General features: G+C 34.4%; 1 protein-coding gene across 2 annotated transcripts in view; it reads left to right on the plus strand.

Moving 5' to 3' along the window:
• EYS (eyes shut homolog) overlaps positions 1–25,017 on the plus strand; it is a 1,673,869-nt gene that overhangs the window by 513,380 nt on the left and 1,135,472 nt on the right. For both annotated transcript variants that reach the window (XM_049695235.1, XM_004282511.3), the window contains exon 17: positions 16,687–16,832. In XM_049695235.1, coding sequence (XP_049551192.1) covers positions 16,687–16,832 — 146 coding nt within the window. The remainder of the gene's footprint in view (positions 1–16,686; positions 16,833–25,017) is intronic.

Consider the following 25,017-nt stretch of genomic DNA (forward strand, 5'->3'; position numbering starts at 1 on the left):
GGACTAGCATGTTCTTCTCATGGAGTGGCAGAGATTCAAGAGAACGAGCAGAAACATGCAAAGTCTCTTAAGCCCTGGGCTCAGAAATAGCATCCTTCTTCTTTACCTATAGATCACTGTCCAAAGAAAGACTCATGGCCAAGCCTGAATGTGTGGGGCAAATAAGCTCTCTTCCTATGGTAAAGCTCTGACCAGGAAAAGTGGTAAAGAACTAAGATAAAAAATGCTATCAATTAAACAGAAGCAAGGATTAGTACTTGGAAAATATGTCTACTATTTGCAGACTGAAGCATGAGGTATCAGCTGCCTGGCATTTCCAATTTGCCCCGCATGAGGCCTGAGAGATAGCTCTGAGGCAGAGACCAGGATAAAACATATAGTAGAACCAAAATAACCTTACAAGTCTAAATGAAGGTTTTCCATATGAATTCATTGCATGGCTCTGGAAGACCACTTTCCCAATTCCAGAATAAGATCTCAAAGAGAAACGGAAGGAAGCCACTCAAAATGCCTTCTGCTTGAAAGAGAACCACGTGGTGGGTTCATGAACACAAGAATGATGAGTTCATTTACAGGGTTGATATTGACCCTTCAATCTATCTGATGACAGCAAAGTGTTTCCAAAACCGAGAAAATCCTAAAAATCTTGATGGAAAATAACCAACTACTACTGGTGAGCAAGGTAACAGTCCAACATACAGATCACTAAAGAGCTTTTGTGCATATTAATCCTCAAGCTCAACGCATGATTAGGAAAAACTGCTGCCAATACAATATTCTGACTGAGCTGTGATTGAAATACAGCCTCTTCAGACATGAAATAGATATTGAAGCTTTCTGAATATAGCTTTTGATCACCAGATTAGTGGTGCACTGCCCAGTGCCAGCATCTTTTTCCAGAGATCCCCCCCAGTGGTCAGAAAGTTAGGGAAGGAAATAAAGGTGCCCCAGCCTAAGGCCTGGCTCTATTCAGAGACATCCTTTGCGGATGATAGTGTAACAAATAGGAGATATTTGAAACCCCAAGACAATTTCCCTCTGCTTAAAAATGAAATGGCAACCACTTTGGGAGACAGTTTAGCAGTTTCTTACAAAATTTACAGTATGATCCAAAAATCACACTACTTGGTATTTGTTGAAACTTATATTCCACTCAAAAAACTACTAACAGATATTTATATAGTGGTTTTATTCATAATTGTCAAAACTTGGAAGCAGCCAAAATGTCCATCAGTAAATGAATGTAGAAATAAACTGTGGTACATCCTGACAATGGGGTATTAGTACTAAAAAGAAAGGAGCTGTCAAGCTATGAAAACTCACAGAGGAATCTTAAATGTGTATTACTAAATAAGAGAAGCCAATCTAAAATAGTTTACATTTATTATTATTCCAACTACATAACATTCTGGAAAAGGCTAAACTATGGAGACCATAAAAAGATAGTGGTTGTCAGATTTTAGGGGAGATGGAGGGGTGAGTAGATGAAGCTCAGAAGATATTTAGGTTAGTGAAATTCTTCTGTACACTATGGTGGTGCACAAGGCACTATAGTTTTGTCAAAATCCATAAAATATACAGTACCAAGACTGAACCTTAATGTGAACTATGGACTTGAGTGATAATATTGGGTTCATTATTTATAATAAATGTCCCACTCTGCTAGGAGGGGGCAATGTTGACAGTGGGTGAAGTTTTGCATGTATGTAGTTACGGGCTATGTGGGAACTCTACTTTCTGCTTAATTTTGCTGTGAACTTTAAACTAATCTACAAAATAAATTCTATTTTAAAAAATGCCATCAACACAGCACCCTTTTATCTTTTCAGTGTGTAATTGGGCAGGGCCTAACAAGCTTGCTTTGGCCTGAGTTTGAGGCAACAAGCTTTCTGTAATACCTGAGTAGGAGCCATAGAAAACTGAGCACTAAGCATTGGCTGAAATCTGTGAGAGGATATGAAAAAACATGGGCAAAGAGCACACACAAGCAATTCAAAGGGTAAAGAAATAAACAAGCCGTCAACAAATAATTAGAAAAACTGAAATAAAGTGAGATGTTTTGTCTTTCCAAGGCGAATCTAATCCACTGCTCATGGGAGGATAAAGAGCTATGTTGGGAAAAGTATCATAAAGTTATGGATAGGTATATGCCTTAGAGAAATCTTAAATACAGGCACAAGGAGATATGTACAAGGTTACACATTTGTGTTATGTTTACGGTGATGAAAATTTAGAAACATTCTAAGTAAACAAAAATGTAATATAACAATAAAAGAAAACTATATAATTATTTAGTATGAATTAACTACCTAAGAATATATATTACTTAAATATTTATTGAAAATATGATTGAATGGAAGAAAAAATTATCAGAATAATACATGCAACATATTGTTTAGTAAAAAAATTTGTAAGAACCTGCCAAGCTGTCTTCCAAAGTGAATATTCCAGTTTTCATTTCTACCAACAGTGAATGAGACCTTCTGTTTCTTCACATTCTCACAAGCATTTGGTGGTGTCAGTGCTCTGGATTTTGGCCACTCTAATAGGTGTGTAGTGGCATCTCACTGTTGTTTTGATTTGCATTTCCCTGATGACATATGTGGAGCATCTTTTCATTGCTTCTTTGACCTCATTATGTCTTCTTTGTTGAGGTTGTTTAAGGTCATTGGCCTATTTTTAAATTGGGTTATTTGTCTTCTTATTGTTGAGTTTTAAGAGTTCTTTGTATATTTTGGATGGCAGTCCTTTACTAGACATGTCTTTTGCAAATACACTCTTCCAGGTTGTGGCTTGTCAGGTAATCCTCTTGACATTGTCTTTCACAGAGCAGATTTTATAAAACTTTAATGAAGACAAGCTTATCAGTTCTTTCTCTCATAGATCATGCCCCTGGTGTCATATCTACAAAATAACCAAACCCAAGATCATCTAGATTTTTTTCTTTCATTACCCAAGGTCATCTAGGTTTTCTCTTTCATTACCTTTGAGGTGTTTTATAATTTTTCATTTTGCAATAAGTATGTGATCCATTTTGAGTTAATTTTTATGAAGAGTATAATGCCTCTGTCTAGATTGGGTTTTGTTTGTTTGTTTGTTTTATGTATGTGGACGTCCAGTTTATCCAGCACCATTTATTGAAGAGACCATCTTTTCTCCATTGTATTGCCTTCCTCCACTTTGTCAAAGATGAGTTGACAGTATCTATTGGACTCTACTTCTAAGCTCTCTACTCTGTTTCATTGGTTTATTTATCTGTTATTTAATAATACCATGTGGTCTTGATTACCAGAGCTTTATAGTAAGTCTCCAAGTTGGATAGTGTCAGTCCTCCTACTTTTTTTTTTTTTCTACAATATTGTGTGGGCTATACTGGGTCTTTTGCATTTCCATACAAATTTTGGGTTCAGTTTGTCAAAATCCACAAAATAACTTGCTGGGATTTTGATTGGGATTTCATTAAAACCAGAAATAAATTTGTCTAGAAGTGACAATGAATTTGGTAAAATAGCAGGATACAAAATTAATGCACAGAAATCTCTTGCATTCTTATACACTAATGTTGAAAAATCTGAATGTGAAATCAAGAAAACACTCTCAATTACCATTGCAACAAAAAGAATAAAATATCTAGGAATAAACCTACCTAAGGAGACAAAAGACTTGTATGCAGAAAATTATAAGACACTGATGAAAGAAATTAAAGATGATACAGATGGAGAGATATATCATGTTCTCGGATTGGAAGAATCAACACTGTGAAAATGACTCTACTACCCAAAGCAACGAACAGATTCAAGGCAATCCCTATCAAACTATCACTGGCATTTTTCACAGATGTAAAACAAAAAAATTCACAATTTGTATTGAAACACAAAAGACCCCGAATACCCAAAGCAATCTTGAGAAAGAAAAATGGAGCTGGAGGAATCAGGCTCCCTAACTTCAGGCTATACTACAAAGCTACAGTAATCAAGACAGTATGGTACTGGCACAAAAACAGAAATATAGATCAATGGAAGAGGATAGAAAGCCCAGAGATAAACCCATGCACATGTGGTCAACTTATCTTTGATAAAGGTGGCAAGAATATACAGTGGAGAAAAGACAGCCTCTTCAATAAATGGTGCTGGGAAAACTGGACAGTTTCATGTAAAAGAATGAAATTAGAACACCTACACAACATACACCTACATAAACACTATACACAAAAATAAACTCATAATGGATTAATGACCTAAATATAAGGCCAGATACCACCAAACTCTTAGAGGAAAACATAGGCAGAACACTCTATGATATAAATCACAGCAAGATCCTTTTTGACACACCTCCTAGAGAAATGGAAATAAAAACAAAAATAAACAAATGCGACCTAATGAAACATAAAAACTTTTGCACAGCAAAGGAAACCATAAACAAGACGATAAAACAACCCTCAGACTGGAAGAAAATATGTGCAAATGAAGCAACTGACAAAGGATTAATCTCCTAAAATATACAAGCAATTCATGCAGCTCAATATCAGAAAAACAAAAATCCCAATCCAAAAATGGGCAGAAGACCTAAATAGACATTTCTCCAAAGAAGATATAAAGATTGCCAACCAACACATGAAAGAATGCTCAACATCATTAATCATTAGAGAAATGCAAATCAAAACTACAATGAGATATCATCTCACACTGGTCAGAATGGCCATCATCAAAATATCTACAAACAATAAATGCTGGAGAGGGTGTGGAGAAAAGGAACTCTGTTACACTGTTGGTGGGAATGTAAATTGATACAGCCACTATGGAGAACAGAATGGAGGTTCCTTAAAAAACTAAAATTAGAACTACCATACGACCCAGCAATCCCACTACTGGGCATATACCCTAAGGCAACCATTAATTCAAAAAGAGTCATATACCAAAATGATCATTGCAGCTCTACTTACAATAGCCAGGACATGGAATCAGCCTAAGTGTCCATCAACAGATGAATGGATAAAGAAGATGTGGCATATATATATATATATATATATATATATATATATATATATATATAATGGAATATTACTCAGCCATAAAAAAGGAACGAAACTGAGTTATTTGTAGTGAGGTGGATGGACCTAGAGACTGTCATACAGAATGCAGCAAGTTAGAAAGAGAAAAACAAATGTCATATGCTAACACATATATATAGAATCTAAAAAAAAGAAAAAGAAAAAAGAAAAAAAAATGGTCAGAAGAACCTAGGGGCAAGACGGGAATAAAAATGCAGACCTACTAGAGAATAGACTTGAGGATATGGGGAGTGGGAACGGTAAGCTTGGACAAAGTGAGAGATTGGCGTGGACATATATACACTACCAAAAGTAAAATAGATACCTAGTGGGAAGAAGCTGCATAGTACAGGGAGACCAGCTTGGTGCTTTGTGATCACCTAGAGGGGTGGGATGCGGGTGGGTGGGAGGGAGACACATGAGGGAGGAAGTATGGGGACATACGTATATGTATAACTGATTCACTTTGTTATAAAGCATAAACTAACACACCATTGTAAAGCAATTATACTCCAATAAAGATATTTTTAAAAATTGAAATAATCTAACAACTCACTTAAAACCAATTGTTGTATCTGTATATTTAGTACAAATTGAATTAAACTATAGACACTATAACAAGAAACATGTTGAAAATGATATTTATTGCAAAACACTTCATGATTACCTCCATATTTTTTAATCTCTTCCTTCCTCTTGGTTACTGGATCTGAGGTCTGAAACAGTTAATACTTGATGACATCATTTAAAGGCGAATTCCTTGAGCTATTACAGCATGTAGATGACAGCCCCAATTCATATACAAAGTCATTGCAAAACTGGATACTGGAATTGACATTTTTGACACTTGATAATTTATGTTTGATATTCAGTAGAGATAATGTCCTTTTAAGCTATACTCATCAGTTCACTTAGGTCAGTAATAATAATGCCAACCTACTGAAAAAGTATAGCTAAATAGAGAATTCACCAGAACAATTAGAGTAATAGTGACAGCTCCATTCAAAGAATACAGAAGAAGAAATTTTTTCAAATGCTGGCTGCTGTTATTATAGCCAAATCATTATCAATATTCTTTTATAGTGTGTGATGTTCATGATTTTAACAGTGCTTTACTGTTATAAAGTTGAAAATGATTGGTTAAGATGCATTTAAATACAGATCAAAATGTGTACATTTTTCTATAAATTTTTACCTAGAAACCAGTTATTAAGCTGAATGACTTCTAGTCAACTGAATATTTTGCCATAACACAATTGTTTCAGATTAAATCTGTGACCTTATATACTAAAATTATAATAATGACATAAAAGACTATTTTAAAGATAATTACTCTGTGGAGAAAATATATTAGGTAGAAAACAGAAGACTCAAATAAATAGAATTAGAAATGAAAAAGAAGTAAAAACTGACACTGCAGAAATACAAAGGATCATGAGAGATTACTACAAGCAACTATATGCCAATAAAATGGACAACCAGGAAGAAATGGACACATTCTTAGAAAAGCACAACCTTCCAAGACTGAACCAGGAAGAAATGGAAAATATGAACAGACCAATCACAAGTACCGAAATTGAGACTGTGATTAAAAATCTTCCAACAAACAAAAGTCTAGGACCAGATGGCTTCACAGAAGAATTCTAGCAAACATTTAAAGAGGTAACACCCATCCTTCTCGAACTCTTCCAAAACATTGCAGAGAGAAGAACAATCCATATGCATACTTTCCTTCTTTTCATTTTGTTTGAGGTACACAGAATGTACAACACCTTAAAATGCAGCATCTTAAAGATGTAGATAAATTGAAACATTAAAAGTAAACTATGCATATCATAGAGTATTCAATATCCTCTTAGATTAATATTAAGTTTGATATTTTTCTATGTGCAAATGTTCAAACTACTGTTTTTACTTTTTATTACATATGCTTGTATACTTAAACATGCCTGTATCTCTTAAAAAATGAAAACATTAAAGAACAGAGAGTAAGATTTATATCATATTTTATAAATGGTTATTTTTAAAAAAATATTAGAGTGTTTAACTTCATAAAATTTTAATACAGGACTCTTTATTCATTTTTCAAATAGAAAATATTAATAATTATTTGATTAACAAATGCCATTACATACAAAGAAGAGTTGCTCAGGAATGCTGATTTAGTGTTACAAGAAAAAGGAATAAATTGCATTAAAATGTATTATAAATTCTCACAAAATTTCAATTGTTATAACACAGGCTAAGAAGTTCTTATAGTAAAGTTTCACCAGCAACATTTTATAGTTTCATTTTTGGATTTGACTGTAGGTTTCATATAAAATAATCTACTGATATATATATATAGGTCAAATCTTAATACTACAAAAATATTTTTAAATCAAGACTCTCATTAAAAACTCTATACTTCTGTGAAAAATGCCACTGGTAGTTTGACAGGGATTTCATTGAATCTGTAGATAACTTTGTGTAGTATAGTCATTTTGTCAATGTTGATACTTTCAATCCAAGAACATGGTTTATCTCTCCATCTGTTTGTATCATATTTAATTTCTTTCATCAGTGTCTTATTGTCTTCTGCATACGGGTCTTTTGTCTCCTTAGGTAGGTTTATTCCTAGGTATTTTATTCTTTTTGTTGCAATGGTAAATGGGAGTGTTTCCTTAATTTATTTTTCATATTTTCCATCACTAGTGTATAGGAATGCTAGAGATTTCTGTGCATTAATTTTGTATCCTGATACTTTACCAAATTCATTGATTAGCTCTAGTAGTTTTCTGGTAGCATCTTTAGGATTCTCTGTGTATAGTATCATGCCATCTGCAAACAGTGACAACTTTACTTCTTCTTTTCTGATTTAGATTCCTTTTATTTCTTTTTCTTCTCTGATTGCTGTGGCTAAAACTTCCAAAACTTTGTGGAATAATAGTGGTGAGAATGGGCAACCTTGTCTTGTCCCTGATCTTAGTGGAAATGGTTTCATTATTTCACCATGAGAATGATGTTGGCTGTGGGTTTGTCATATATGGCCTTTATTATGTTGAGGTAAGTTCCCTCTATGCCTGCTTTCTGGAGGGTTTTTATCATAAAATGGTGTTGGATTTTGTCAAAAGATTTCTCTGCATCTATTGAGAAATTCATATTTTTTCTCCTTCAATTTGTTAATATGGGGTATCACATTGATTGATCTCCGTATATTGAAGAATCCTTGCACTCCTGGGATAAACCCCACTTGATCATGGTGTATGATCCTTTCAATGTGCTGTTGGATTTGTTTGCTAGTATGTTTTTGAGGATTTTTACATGTATGTTCTTCAGTGATATTGGCCTGTAGTTTTCTTTCCTTGTGACATCTTTGTCTGGTTTTGGTATCAGGGTGATGGTAGCCTCATAGAATGAGTTTGGGAGTATTCCTCCCTCTGTTATATTTTGGAAGAGTTTGAAAAGGGTAGGTGTTAGCTCGTCTCTAAATGTTTAATAGAATTCACCTGTGAAGCCATCTGGTCCTGGGCTTTTGTTTATTGGAAGATTTTTAATCACAGTCTCAATTTCAGTGCTTGGGATTGGTCTGTTTATATTTTCTATTTCTTCCTGGTCAGTCTCAGAAGATTGTGCTTTTTCTAAGAATGTGTCCATTTCTTAAAGGTTGTCCATTTTATTGGCATATAGTTGCTTGTAGTAATCTCTCATGATCCTTTGTATTTCTGCAGTGTCAGTTTTTACTTCTCCTTTTTCATTTCTAATTCTATTGATTTGAGTCTTCTCCCTTTTTCTCTTGATGAGTCTGGCTAAAATTTCACAATGTGTATGGAAACACAAAAGACCCCAAATAGCCAAAGAAATCTTGAGAAAGAAAACTGGAGCTGGATGAATCAGGCTCCCGGACTTATGACTCTACTTCAAAGCTACAGTAATCCAGACAGTATGGTACCAGCACAAAACAGAAATATAGGTCACTGGAACAGGATAGAGGGCCCAGAGATAAACCCATGTACTTTTGATAAAGGTGACAAGAATATACAATGAAGAAAAGACAGCCTCTTCAATAAGTGGTGCTGGGAAAATAGGATAGCTACCTGTAAAAGAATGAAATTAGAACACTCCCTAACACCATACACAAAAATAAACTCAAAATGAATTAAAGACCTAACTATAAGGGCAGACACTATAAAACTCTTAGAGGAAAACATAAGCAGAACACTCTATGACATAAATCACAGCAAGATCCTTTTTGACCCACCTCCTGGAGAAATGGAAATAAAAACAAAAATAAACAAATGGGACCTAATGTAACTTAAAAGCTTTTGCACAGCCATGGAAAACATAAACAAGATGAAAAGACAACCCTCAGACTGGGAGAAAATATTTGCAAATGAAGCAACTGACAAAGGATTAATCACCAAATTTTACAAGCAGCTCATGCAGTTCAATATCAAAAAAACAAACAATATAATCCAAAAATGGGCAGGAAATCTAAATAGACATTTCTCTAAAGAACATATACAGATTCACAACAAACACATGAAAGAATGCTCAACGTCACTAATCATTAGAGAAATGCAAATCAAAACTAAAATGTGGTATCACCTCACACCAATTAGAATGGCCATCATCAAAATATCTACAAACAATAAATGCTGGAGAGGGTGTGGAGAAAAGGGAACTCTGTTGCACTGTTGGTGGGAATGTAAATTGATACAGCTGCTATGGAGAACAGTATGGAGGTTCCTTAAAAAGCTAAAAATAGAACTACCATATGACCTAGAAATCCCACTACTGGGCATATACCCTGAGAAAACCATAATCCAAAAGGAGTCATGTACTGCAATGTTCATTTCAGCTCTATTTACAATAGCCAGGACAGGGAAGCAACCTAGATGTCCACTGACAGATGAATGGATAAAGAAGATATGGCACATATATACAATGGAATATTACTCAGCCCTAAAGAGAAAAGAAACTGAGTTATTTGTTGTGAGGTGGATGGACCTAGGGTCTGTTATACAGAGTGAAGTAAGTCAGAAAGAGACAAACAAATACTATATGCTAACACATATATATGGAATAAAAAAAATGTTTACGAAGGACCTAGGGGCAGGACAGGAATAAAGGCACAGACATAGAGAATGGACTTGAAGACATGGGGAGTGGGAAGGGTAAGCTAGGACGAAATGAGAGCATGGCTTGGACATACATACACTACCAAATGTGAAATAGATAGTGGGAAGCAGCCACATAGCACAGGGAGAGCAGCTTGGTGCTTTGTGAACACCTGGGGGGGGATAGGGATGGTGGGAGGGGGTGCAAGAGGGAGGAGATATGGGGATATATGTATAAGCATAGCTGATTCACTTTGTTTTACAGCAGAAACTAACACACCATTGTAAAGCAATTATACTCAAATAAAGATGTTAAAAAAAGAATCCTCTATACTTTGTCTTGGATCTTTTAATATGATTTAATCAGTACAGTCACTATATTTTAAAATAAGTCAGCTGTCTAGAAGCATAAAAACAATTTCTCTACTTATTAATTCTTTACTCATCTGAAGTAAGATAAAAAAACAACATAAAAGACTAATGTAAAGCAGAGGTTCATCTTAGGGCTCTATGCCCCTGTGATTATCTTGCATCTTTCCATCTGTTTTCATCACGGAAAAATCGCCTCATGTAAATTACAATTGCTCTTCTTAATCTCAACTTTATTTTAATGTATTGAAGTTTTTTCAGAAGTCACCTGTTAAAATGCATTTTGGTGATTGGAAAAGTACGTTGAAAATATAAGTAAAAATTTTTATATCACTACCAAATTAAAAGAAATTTAAACAAAAATGTTCAAAACCTTGACAACCTATTTAATTCTACTGAAACTTTTGAAATAAAAGTCTTATCTTTTAATTGGAACATCTAGGGTCATTTGTAGAGACGTGGATGGATCTAGAAACTGTCATACAGAGTGAAGTAAGTCAGAAAGAGAAAAACAAATATCGTATATTAACGCATATATGTGGAACCTAGAAAAGTGATACAGATGAACCGGTTTGCAGGGCAGAAACAGAGACACAGATTTAGAGAACAAACATATGGACCCCAAGGGGAGAAAGTGGCGGTGGGGTGTGGTAGTGTGAGGAATTGGGAGATTGGGATTGACATATATACACTAATATGTATAAAATTGATAATTAATAAGAACCTGCTGTAAAAAAAAGTAAAATAAAATTCAAAAATAAAGAAAAATTTGAAAAAATAATATATTACATATTTCATGGTCTTAATTGTTTCTTTGAAGTAGGATATGTTTACTATATGCATTCTTTTAAAAGTGGTTAAAGTTTCATCAAAAAGAAGAAATGTTTTAGAGACTTTTAGTATATAGTACAATAACTATTATAAAATTAAATGGGTCACTTAAGATGTTAATAAAAAGGTTCAATTTTGTTTTTTTCCCCTCATCCTAGGTAGATGTGTTCTGAATAAAGAAGGGATGGGAACCTCCCCAGGTAATAATAGAAGGAAGTGCTCAAGGGATAGGGTCCTTTAGCTAGAGGCCAGTAGGAGGAAATGTCTGTCGAGGATCCTTTGACACAACCATGCACTTTCATTTTCTAAGTGTCTGAAGGGCCAGGTTAAGTGCAGAGAGAACAAATTGGGAGTGTTCAACACTGTGCTTGCCTCTCCTAGTGAGAGGTGTAGGGGTGAGTGGGGAGGAAAGAGAAAGAGAAAGGGAGGTGGGGGGAAGAGTGGGAAGGAGGGAAAGAGAGTACATATATATACATTAATTTTCCTGGGAAAGACTATACACAGAGATTCAAGGTAGAAGCTCTATTCTGGAATAAAGATTTGATCTTCATGGAAATTTGCTCTAATATGATGTGATAAATGAATATAAGTTTTAGTAAAAACTATAGAAGGATCCACAAAGCTAAACGTTAGATGGTAATTATAATTGAAAAATGAGCAAAGGATAATTCTGGGTAGGTAAGAAAATCTAATCTTGACATACCTTCTCAAAACTACCACACAGACAAACAAACAAACAAACAAACAAAAACTATTATGGGTTTTCTTGTGTATGTTCATTTGTTTTGTTTTTTAGACTCCACATATAAGTAAAATCATATGGAATTTGTCTTTCTCTGTCTGATTTATTTTACTTAGCATAATACCCTATAGGTCCATCCATGTTTTTGCAAATGGTAACATTTCATTTTTTATGATTTAATAATATTCCACTGTGTGTAAATACTACATCTTCTTTATCCATTCATCTGTTGGTGGACATTTAGGTTGCTTCCATATCTTGGTTATAGTAAATAATGCTCTTTTGAACACTAGGGTGCAGATATATTTTCAAATTAGTGTTTTCATTTTCTTCGGGCAAATACCTAGAAAGGGAATTTCTGGATCGTATGGAAGTTCTATTTTTTTTATTTTTTGAGAAACCTCCATACTGTTTTCCATAGCAGCTGCAACAATTTATCTTCCTACCAACAGTGCACAAGTGTTCACTTTTCTCCATATCCTTGACAACACTTGTTATTTCTTGTCTTTTTGTTAAAAGCCATTCTGAAAGGTGTGAAGTGATATCTCACAGACAGAAAGGACAAATTGGTGGTTGTCAGATGGGTGGGAGGTGGGAGGATGAGTAAAACAGATAAAGGGGTTTAAGAGGTACAAAATTCCAGTTGTAAAATAAATAAGTCACAGGGATGTAACGTACAGCACAGGGAATATAACCAATAATATTGTAATAACTTTGTATGGTGACAGATGGTAATTAGGCTTATCATTGTGATCATTTTATTATATATTAAATATTGAATCACTATTTTGTATCCCTGAAACTAATATACAATTTTAAGTCAATTAGACTTCAATTAAAAAAAAATCCCACATCTTCACCATAGGAAGACAAAGAACATGAAAATTTTCACATTAACTGATGGAGGAAGTAAATAATAATATGTTTAAAATAATGAAAACAATATTTCTCATTGTTATAAAAAAGAATTTTAGACATAGAAATTGGCTAAACTAAAATGAATCCTATTATGTCAAATTAGAAATGGGGTGTTAGTATGCATTCATGCATTAATATGTATGCTTATAATATACATATATACACACATACACAAAGATATGGATATGGACATGTATGTATGCATATACAGACACACATATATGTGTATACACACACACACACACACACACACACACACACATACACATACAAATTATCTTGACTTCTAAATACCACTCTTCACTTAAAGGAGCCAGGACTCCTAGGAGTAATGGCTGATTTCACATCTAGGACTGGAAAAATGTAAGATAAACCTGGAACATCTTGCTAGAAAGTAAGCAAGTGCTCAAAGAATGATGGAGATGGGTCAAAAAGATTCGAGACAGCTTGAAGAGGTTCCCACTATCCGAATCTCACACAAACTGAGTATCAAAATCAATATAATAGTTATATATTTGACACAGTGAATAAAATAAAAATCGTGAATTTATATAGCTACAAATCAATAACTGAATAGATGAACAAATGAATAAATGAATGAAAGAAAATGAAAAGCTCCTCCTAACAGTCAAAAGTCATCTGGTAAATGTAGAATAAATGATGAGTTAGAAAAGTACCATTTGGCAAATTATATAGAGATGATTCAGTTAGAACCATCAATGAAGAACATCTCTTATTTTAAGTTGGTTGAAATCTCCAGATTCTAGGGTACTGATTTGATCATGAAACCACTCAGGAACCTTTCTATAATCACAGAAAATGAAATTTGGGTGGCAAAAGACAAGGGATATGGATATTTCTTCATTTTCAAAATGAGAGAAATAAAAGAGAGACAGAAAGAGAGGAAGCTCTGTAAGTTTAATGTAAATTGCTATTTAGATTAGATTGAGAAAGTCAGTGGTCATTATTATAAATCTATCATTGAGAAGAAAGATGTCCTAAAATAACTTCTAATATTCAACATTTCAGACTACCAAGTAGATTTTGCAACTTTTGGAAATATGATAGAACTGTCCTAAGTACATGCAACAAATATATAAATTGAAATTAAAGTCATTATATTATGTATTTTGTAGTAATACAACATTTTCAAGTTTATCAGTATGAAAAAATGTATGTCCTGGACATACCATTTACTGCCACATCTGAGAACACTGTGCCCAGCTCCAGCCTACTCTATGATCACTTGGAATCATCATGGGTTCACTGAGAACACACAACAGCAATTAAGGACAATATCATTAGCAAGTATATCTTGATTTTAGAAAGCATTTACAAGATTCTTTATGAATAGGAAGATATTAGTGAGATAGTGGAGATGGAGAAAATTTCCCCCATTTGAACATACCTTCAGGGAGTCATAGTAACTGGATTAATGTTACCCTAAAAAAGTGGTTACAGTCATTTCCCTACCACGTTGAGAGCTCTTGAGAAGTACAGTACTCTCTTATACTAGCATGACATTAGACATGCAATTTTAATGCGTTCTGTCCAACAGATTCAAAGATTCCACTCTTTCTTTATGATTAACTGGTAAAACCTTTTCTGTCACTTTCTCTAGAAGTTAGCTCTGCTTTTATAGGATTGTACACCTGTCTTTATTGGCATATCTTTACTGTCCTGGTTTACATGTCCATGTCCCTAAATTGTCTATGAGACTTTCAAAAGCAAAACCAAGCTTATTTACACTTGGGTGTGGGTATATGACTAATGTTTGGCATTCAGTAAATTAATGTGTGGTGAATGGGGAGCTTGGATATATTAGATTTCTGGTGGTTATGATTTTTGTTGAAATTATGATTATGTCAAAACAATTAGGAAGAGGTTTCCTCAGAAAATCAGAATAAAAATCTGTCTCAAAAACACTGAGGGACTTCCCTGGTCGTCCAATGGTTAAAACTCTGTGCTTCCACTGCAGGGGGCATGGGTTCGATCCCTGGTCAGGGAACTAAGATCCTGCATGCCATGGTGCAGCCAAAAGAAAGAAAAAAGCATTGAAAGGATATTTGATAAAGCTTTTTTCTAGACTTCTACAAGATGGGGGAGAATTGCAACTATATAGAGCTTGTTTTGCTAAGTGCACTTTTCTCTCAATTTAATTTTATCTATAGAAATTCATTCCATGTTTTCATTAATATTTTTATGAATATAGAAGTTAAATTAGGAAAGACTAAATTACTTGTTTCTTCCTCTTAACATTATTTATTTGTTTTATCATCAATTATTTGGTTGTTGCTTTTACTGATGCTATTCCACCAACACATAACTAAAACTAGTCACAATTCATCTAAGGAGGATTGGTCTTCTCCCTTCTGGCAAACAGATACAGACTGACTAGATGTTTAAACATAAACTTGGTGGGCACAATATCCAAGAAGAGACTGAGAATAAATTTAAAGTGATCTTGCCACATGTACTTATATCTGTAGCTGCCACAGCTTAGACTACAGAGGAAAGCAGTCAAGAGTCAATTGAGATCTGACTCAATAGAAGTAAATGCTCATAAGAACAAAGAAACACTTCCAAATAAGAGTTGAGAGCAAATCTGAACTCAGCAACTCAGCGCCATCAGACACTGATGCATAAGATAAAGAGGAGACAGCTGGACATTGAAAGGGGGGTCAGATGAAGTTTCTGGAAGTCATTCTCAATGACAAGGCTTTTGAGAGTCCCTCTGCCCATTAAGTTCATGACATTTTGAACCCAACATCTAATCATTGAATAACATTCAATTTCTGCAACATCTGCTACTATAATTAATCACTAATGAAATTGTTTTGTTAAAAGAATTTTTTAAAAATTAATCAGAAGGACTTTAGTATCAGGAAAAAATGTTATTCAATCCATGGAGAGAATAATTTTCAATTTTCAATATAGAATATAGTTAAAGGTGATATTTATACTATAACAAAAGAAATACAGGTACAGAATTAAGGTCAATAGTATCTATGAAATTCCAGTAATTTTTTACCCAAATACATTCATTTTAAAAAACACTCCCAAATAAAGATCTTTTAAGGAGAAAAGTATCTAGAAGATTGTTGGAGGAGGTCATCAAGTGGACTTGACCTTTGGTTGACTCATGAGATGGACCAGGGCAATGGGAAGCTCCTAACTCCATCCCCATTCTTGATATGTGCATCCTCCCACCATTCCCATACTAGGAGCCACATCAAGGATACAGCCTTGAGATGATAATGTGTTATTGAGACCATCTGGACGGTACACGACTAATCATCCTTAAGGTGTCTATATAAACTCTTAAGATTCTGGTGGGCAGGTTCAGAGATCTACTCATCTTGTGACCTCCCAAGACAAGCCTCTAACTTAAGTTCCCTTACGTATTAAACCTGCCATCTACTGATCTGGGGTGGTCTGCCTCTTTCTTTGGTTTATTCTTGCTCTCTCTATATGGGGTCAGTTTATAATTTGACTTGGGGAACTCCCGAGGTTTTAAACCAACAAAGGTGAATTGTATTTTCTTCAAAGAAAAAAATTAAATAAAAATATTTCAATTTCTGTAAATTTAGTTAAAAGTCTGAAATTTAATATATATATGAATTATGTATATAATGAAATGCTATTTGTTGTTACATTATTTCTCTTTTTTCCTCTAGATTTCTATGTAATTGTGAACCTGAGTATCACGGATCTTTCTGTGAACTGGATATAAATGAATGTGAAATCTCACCTTGTCCCGATGGAGAAAATTGTGTAAAAAGAACAGGTGGATACATCTGCCTCTGTGCTCCTGGTTTTTCAGGTAAATTTCTACCTGCTCTGTCTGTATCAACATGTTGGTTGTAAATAACTGGCATCCTCATATCTACTCTGCAAATCCTGAACTAACCTGTTCCATGCAAGTGGGGCAGGTGGGTCAAGAGGCTCTTTGTCTCTTGTAAAAGAAACTAGTAAAAACAAAATTTATGCTTTTTAATCTAAAATTAACTAAACATTAAGAAATATATGAATTATACATCAAGGTATTTTACATTTTTATGCTTTTTTGAATTGAAGTTTATCTAAAGTATGTTTATATGCTTGTAATATAGAAAAGGCATTGTATGAATAATCTAAGAGAAATAGTACTGTTATATCCATTACACAAATGCTACTTTAAAAAATATAAAGAGTAAGTTTAGCTCTTTTAAACATACTTATATGCTAGAAATCAATCCAGGAGCCCTTGTGAATTTAAAGTTCCAGGAGAAAAATACAATTTGGAGCCAGTTGCCTCAATATCATTCATTCCACAACATAAATTCTAGCCAAAAATAAATGCAAAAGTCATCAATGAACTTAGGAAAGAACATTAGCCCTCTAAACTACTGCTGAGAATTTGCTTTTATGAAATACAAAAAGCTATATTGTTTTGGCATACCAATATTAATTATGTGGGCCCAGCAAGAATGTATTCAAATCTCAAATCATAATTTATTAATGCCTGAATTATTCACCACTGGGATCTTTTGTGTTTCTTTCCTGAGAGAAGCTGGCTAAGTGAATCTAATATTAGATTCTATACTCTTAGGAGTAAAAAGCAAAAAACAAAAAAACAAAAAACTAGACAAATAGAAATGATATTGAAAAGCAAAACTGATAAAGAACTAGAAGGATTTCCAGTGAATAAGTGGTCAAAAGCAATAGGAAGCTGACCCCTGAAGAAAATATATACAGGTGTCTTCCTGGGGAATAATGATAACTTCAGGAAAGGTTACCTTGGTAACAATTGTTACAGACACAGAAGTCTTGGCTGAAATTAGAAAAAAAAAAATTGAACTACAGTCTACAGATGTTATTACATAAATAAGAAGCAATACATTCTGGCTATAAAAGTATCTTTTCTAACTTTCATATTGCCCCTCATCTTCCAAATGATTGAGATTTGTACTTGGGACCACACATATCCAACTAGCAATACCATGCCCCATGCTATTGTTTTGCAGCTGCTACCACGCTAACATTGTTAAAATAAGAAATGACACACGGAGCTGAATACGACTGAGAAACATGTTTTGTAAAATTACTTGATATAACACATTGTTCTGATACTTTAAATTCATCCTAAAATTTGAAGGATTAATGTGTTCTTTGTTTTTCTTTTCACAACCTATTTCACTGCAAGCTATGGTTCTTAGCATTGTTTCAAAATCTAAGATTGAGTTGCCAATTAGGCACCCCAGTGGAGAAGCTGAGTGCACAGTTGGCTGTATGAGGTGGTCTCCAATTGAAATATACATGTGGGGGTCTTCAGATATACAACTGTGGTGCTGGGTAGGCTCACAAAAGAGTGAGTGTGGATAGAAGAGAGAAGAGGACCAAGGACTGAGCCCAGAGGTACTGTGATATTTAGGGTTCCAGGAGAGAAGGAAGAACTCGCAAAGGAAATTTAAAAGAGCAGTCAGTGATACAGGAGGAAAAACAAGAGCAGATAGAGTTTGGAAAGGCATGTAAATTATTTCATGTAGAGGGAGTGATCAATGTTGTCAAATATTATTATGTCAAGTAAAATAAGGACTAAGTATTAACCATTGGCATTAGCAATACAAACATCATTGGTGACACTGTCAAGGAAGCAGTTTTGCTGGAGTGGAGGGTGCAAAATTCTGTTTGAAGTGGATTTAAGAGAAAATGTGAGAAAAGTGCTGAGATGAATACACAGTTTATTAAATGAATATTTTTATTTTTAAAGAAGGAAACAAGAAATGGAGCAGTAATTTGAGGACAGAGTGAGATTGAAAATGAAAGGTTTAATTTTTACATTCTGTTTGTTTTTAATTTACATGCTCATTAAATGATGCTGACTCCTGTGTGGAGAATGAAGTAGAGAGTTTCAGTAATAGAAGCAGAGAGGCCTATCAGAAAGCTTTGGAAATGGTCCAGGTGACAGATTATAGTGAGTTAGATTAGCACTGCCCAGCAGAGGTGGTGAGAAATGCCCTCACCTCATATGTGCTCCATAAATATTCATGAATGATGAACAGTTAATAAAATATAAATAGTAAAGTGTATCACTGAACTAAATATCATTTTATAAATCATTGATGAGTCAAATTATGTCCCTTTTTATTTTTAATGAAAAATCTGCAACTTCCTCTCATTGATTCATTGGGTTCTGAAACACTGTATTTTCAGTTATTTTGGGGTCTCAAGCTTTTTTGGGATGGTGCTCACATAAACCCATATTCATATAGCACATATGTATAACTGATTCTTGGGAAGACCACTTAAGGAATAATGATTCCATGGGCTTCCTTTCAAGCTCTAAATTGGATTTTGTGTGGCCTGTTTTCCAAGGAAAATTTGAATTTTGAACTCAGAAAATTATGCTTGCTTTTTCATTAACTGTATTGTAGGCTTCTCATATTGGAATAAATGAGTTTTCTTCTTAATTTCAGAAAGATTTGTTGGAAGTTTACAAATACCCAACTCACAGGCCATTGTGAAGGGGGTCTCACACCTGGTTTGGTGGTCTGCTATGACCCCTCAGCTTGAAATCACTACACAGTAACTGATGTAACCAAAGTGTCTCTGTAGATGTAGTCAATTCTGAGTTGATTTAGCCTTCATTTCAGGCCAGGTGTATCAGAGACTGGCAGCTGCTAAACTGTTTCCTGGAAGGGTTGGAGGATTCAATTCTCATACTTCTTCTAGACAGCTATGATCATAAAAAGTAATTCATTCATATTTACTCTCTCCTTAATATACATATATTTGAGAGAGATCATAACTTAACATGGTATAGAGCAGATATATTAATTACCATAGGGAAAACTTATGTAGAAAAGAGATTATAAAGGGCTGGGATAAGGTTAGGAGTTGGGGAGGTGAATTTAAAGAAAGCAATCAGAAAAGGCCTTGAAAAACACTGGTTTGGATTAAGATTGAAATGCCATTTATATATTGGTAGATACATATATATGTGTATAGATAAAGAAATAGATTAAGAGATATCAAAAATCAAAATTGTACTTAATAAACTATAAAGGTGAGAATATTTCCCTAATAACAGATATTTATGTTTTATACATAATCGAACCATTAAGAGATGTGCTACAGCCAGTGGCAGCAGCACAGCATGGCATTGGCTGAAGAGGTGAGCAGGAAACTCAAAGCTCTCTCAAGAATTCTTGTTCACTGATGCCACATTCAAACCTCATTTTTGCCTCTTCCTCCTACCAGATCCTTATCTCCTTTTTGCCCAACCTAATTCCATGGCTTAAAGTTATAACCACTGCCTTACTTGCATTATCCTGCCTCTGTCTCCTTCCATAACACTCATATCAAAACACCTCTATCCTGAAGTTAATCCCAACCTCCCATATATTTTTCATTCACATGGGTGGCATAGAACAGGAGAAAAAAAAATACAAGTGTGTGTACACACACACACACACACACACACACACAGACTCTCACACTCTACATTGGTTGCTCTTACTTTGACTTCCTGACCACAGACCTCAAGGAAGCCGTTGGTGCCTCTGACAGATGCTGCTTCTCACTAATCAATCCAGTTTCCCAGCATCCTAGCTTATTATTTCTGGCTCTCTCTTCTCTTTTTAAATTCCCATCAATCTTCCCTCTATTTAAATTTCAGTTTAAATCTTTGTCTCTCATATTCCTGAGAAAGTAAAAGTGATCAGAAGAGAACTTCTTTATCTTCCCACTAACAACTAGCATCCTGCAGAGATCTGCAGTCATACACTGTGCTTTTCTCTGGTTTCCCTGTTCCTGTCTGTGGTTATCCCTTCTACCGGTAAATTGCTTCTGTCCTCTATCACCTATCATTAAAGGACATTCATCCTGACATTATTTTCTGCAACATAAATTCCTTCATCCATACTATGTCACTACTACCAGCATATAAATATTGATATTAACCTTTTCTCATCTCATTTTTGAATCTTTCCCTTTTTATATGCTTATTAAACTACATTTCTTTTTTTTAAACAGAATTGTCAAATCTGTATCAATTTACATTCCCACCAACAGTGCAAGAGGGTTCCCTTTTCTACACACACTCTCCAGCATTTATTGTTTGTAGATTTTGTGATGATGGCCATTCTGACCAGTGTGAAGTGAGGTCTCATTGTAGTTTTGATTTGCATTCTTTAATGATTAGTAGTGTTGAGCATTTTTCAAGTGTTTGTCAGCCGGCTGTTTATCTCCTTTGGAGAAATGTCTATTTATGTCTTCCACCCATTTTTTGATTGGGTTGTTCATTTTTTGATATTGAACTGCATGTGCTGTTTGTATATTTTGGAGGTTAATCCTTTGTCAGTTGCTTCATTTGCAAATATTTTCTCTCACTCTGAGGGCTGTCTTTTTGTATTGTTTATGGTTTCCTTTGCTGTGCAAAATCTTTTAAGTTTAATTAGGTCCCATATTTTTATTTTTGTTTTTATTCTCATTACTCTAAGAGGTGGGTCAAAAAAGATCTTGTTGCGATTTATGTCAAAGAGTGTTCTGCCTATGTTTTTCTCTAAGAGTTTTATAATATCTGGGCTTACATTTAGGTGTTTAATCAATTTTGAGTTTATTTTTGTGTTTGGTTTAGGGAGTGTTCTAATTTCATTTTTTTACATGTAGCTGTCCAGTTTCCCAGCACCAATTATTAAAGAGGCTGCCTTTGCTCCATTGTATATTGTGGCCTCCTTTGTCATAGATTAGGTGACCATAAGTCATCTAATCTCTGGGCTTATCTCTGAGCTTTCTATCCTGTTCCATTGATCTATATTTCTGTTTTTGTGCCAGTACCATACTGTCTTGATTACTGTAGCTTTGTAGTATAGTCTGAAGACAGGGAGTCTGATTCCTCCAGCTCCATTTTTTTTTTCTCAAGATTGCTTTTGTTATTCGAGGTCCTTTGTTTTTCCATACAAATTGTAAATTTTTTTGTTCTAATAATGTGAAAAATGCCATTGGTTATTTGATAGGGCTTGCATTGAATCTGTAGTTTGCTTTGGGTACTATAGTCATTTTCACAATACTGATTCTTCCAATCTAAGAACATGGTATGTCTCACCATCTGTTTGTGTCATCTTTGATTTCCTTTTTTCTTTTTAAATTTTGTTTTATTTATTTTTTTTATACAGCAGGTTCTTATTAGTTATCTATTTTATACATATTAGTGTATATATATGAACCTCAGTCTCATTCATCCCACCAACACCCCCTCCGATTTCCCTCCTTGGTGTCGATACATTTGTTCTCTACATTTGTGTCTCTATTTCTGCCTTGAAACTGGTTCATCTCTACCATTTTTCTAGATTCCACATATATACATTAATATACGATATTTGCTTTTCTCTTTCTGACTTACTTCACTCTGTATGACAGTCTCCAGGTCCATCCATTTGTCTACAAATGACCCAATTCCCTTCCATTTTATGGCTAATTAATATTCCATTGTATATATGTATCACATCTTCTTTATCCATTCATCTGTCAGTGGGCATTTAGGTTGCTTCCATGACCAGGCTATTGCAAATAGTACTTCATTAAACATTGGGGTGCATGTGTCTTTTTGAATTATGGTTTTCTCAGGATATATGCCCAGTAGTGGTATTGCTGGGTCATATGGTAATTCTATTTTTAGTTTTTTCAGGAACCTCAACACTGTTCTCCACAGTGGCTGTATCAATTTACATTCCCATCAACAGTGTAGGAGTGTTCCCTTTTCTCCACACCCTCTCCAGCATTTGTTGTTTGCAGATTTTTTGATGATGCCCATTCTAACTGGTGTGAGGTGATACCTCATTGTAGTTTTGATTTGCATTTCTCTAATAATTAATGATGTTAAACAGCCTTTCATGTGCTTCTGGACCACCTGTATGTCTTCTTTGGTGAAATGTCTGTCTATGTCTTCTGCCCATTTTTTGATTGGGTTGTTTGTTTTCTTAAATACTGAGCTGCATGAGCTGTTTATATATTTTTGTGATTAATCCTTTGTCCATTGATTGTTTTGCAAATATTTTCTCCCAGTCTGAGGGTTGTCTTTTTGTCTTGTTTATAGTTTCCTTTGTTGTACAAAAGCTTTTAAGTTTCATTAGGTCCCATTTGTTTATTTTTGTTTTTATTTCCATTACTCTACGAGGTGGGTCAAAAATGATATTTCTGTGGTTTATGTCAAAGATTGTTCTTCCTATGTTTTCCTCTAAGAGTTTTATAGTGTCCACTCTTACGTTTAGGTCTTTAATCCATTTTGAGTTTATTTTTGAGTATAGTGTTAGGGAGTGTTCTAATTTATTTCTTTTACATGTAGCTGTCCAGTTTTCCCAGCACCAATTATTGAAGAGACTGTCTTCTCTCCACTGCATATCCTTGCCTCCTTTGTCATAGATTAGCTGGCCATAAGTGTGTGGATTTATCCCTGACCTTTCTTTCCTATTCTGTTGATCTATATTTCTGTTTTTGTGCCAGTACCATATTGTCTTGATTAAACAATCTAACCTTACACCTAAGGGAACTAGACAAAGAATGAACAAAACCCAAAGTTAGTAGAAGGAAAGAAATCATAAATATCAGAGCAGAAATAAATGAAATAGAAACAAAGAAAATAGTAAAGATCAATAAAACTAAAAGCTGGTTCTTCATGAAGATAAAACAAAATTGATAAACCTTTAGCCAGACTCATCAAGAAAAAGAGGGAGAAGACTCAAATCAATAAATTTAGAAATGAAAAAGGGGAAGTTACAATGGACACTGCAGAAATACACAGCATCATAAGAGACTACTATAAGCAACTTTATGCCAATAAAATGGACAACCTATAAGAAATGGACAAATTCTTAGAAAGGTATAAGCTTCCAAGACTGAACCAGGAAGAAACAGAAAATATGAACAGACAAATCACAATTAATGAAATTGAAACCATTATTAAAATTTTTCCAACAGAAAAAAGTTCAGGACCAGATGGCTTTAGAAGTGAATTCTATCAAACATTTAGAGAAGAACTAATGCCCATCCTTCTCAAACTCTTCCAAAACATTGCAGAGTAAAGAACAATCCCAAACTTATTCTATGAGCCCACCATCACCCTGATACCAAAAACAGACAAATATACTACAAAAAAAGAAAATTATGGACCAATCTCCCTGATGAATAAAGATGATTTCTTTCATCAGTATCTTATAGTTTTCTGAGGACTGGGCTTTTACCTCCTTAAGCAAAAGGAGAGCTGTCTATGTAGAACAGTATGGAGGTTCCTTAGAAAACTAAAAATAGAACAATCATGTGACCCAGCAATCCCACTACTGGGCATATACCCTGAGAAAACCATAATTCAAAAAGACACATGCACTCCAACGTTCATTGCAGCACTATTTACAATAACCAGGACATGGAAACAACCTAAATGTCTATCAAAGAAGGAATGGATAAAGAAGATGTGGTACATATATACAATGGAATGTCCCTCAGCCACAAAAAGGAATGAAATTGGGTCATTTGTAGCGACATGGGTGGACCTAGAGACTGTCAGAAAGAATGAAGTAAATAAGAAAGAGCAAAACAAATATCATATATTAACACATGTATGTGGAACCTGAAAAAAATGGTATAGATGATCTTATTTACAAAGCAGAAATAGAGACACAGATGTAGAGAACAAATGTATGGAGGTAAGGGGTGGTGGTGATATGAATTGGCAGATTGGGATTGACATATATACCCTATTGATGCTATGTATAAAATAGATAACTAATGAGAACCTATTGTATAGCAGAGTGAACTCTACTCAATGCTCTGCAGTGACCTAAATGCAAAGGAAATCCAAAAAAGAGGGATATATGTATACGTATAGGTGATTCACTTTGCTATACAGTAGAAACTAACTCAACATTGTAAAGCAACTATGCTCCAATAAAAATTTTAAAAAAAGAATTATCAAATCTGTTGTCTATATTGAGTATCCATTTCCTAATTTACCATTCCCTTCAAACCTA

This window comes from Orcinus orca, chromosome 12 (genome assembly GCF_937001465.1).
Source record: "Orcinus orca chromosome 12, mOrcOrc1.1, whole genome shotgun sequence".
Classification (NCBI taxonomy): domain Eukaryota; kingdom Metazoa; phylum Chordata; class Mammalia; order Artiodactyla; family Delphinidae; genus Orcinus; species Orcinus orca.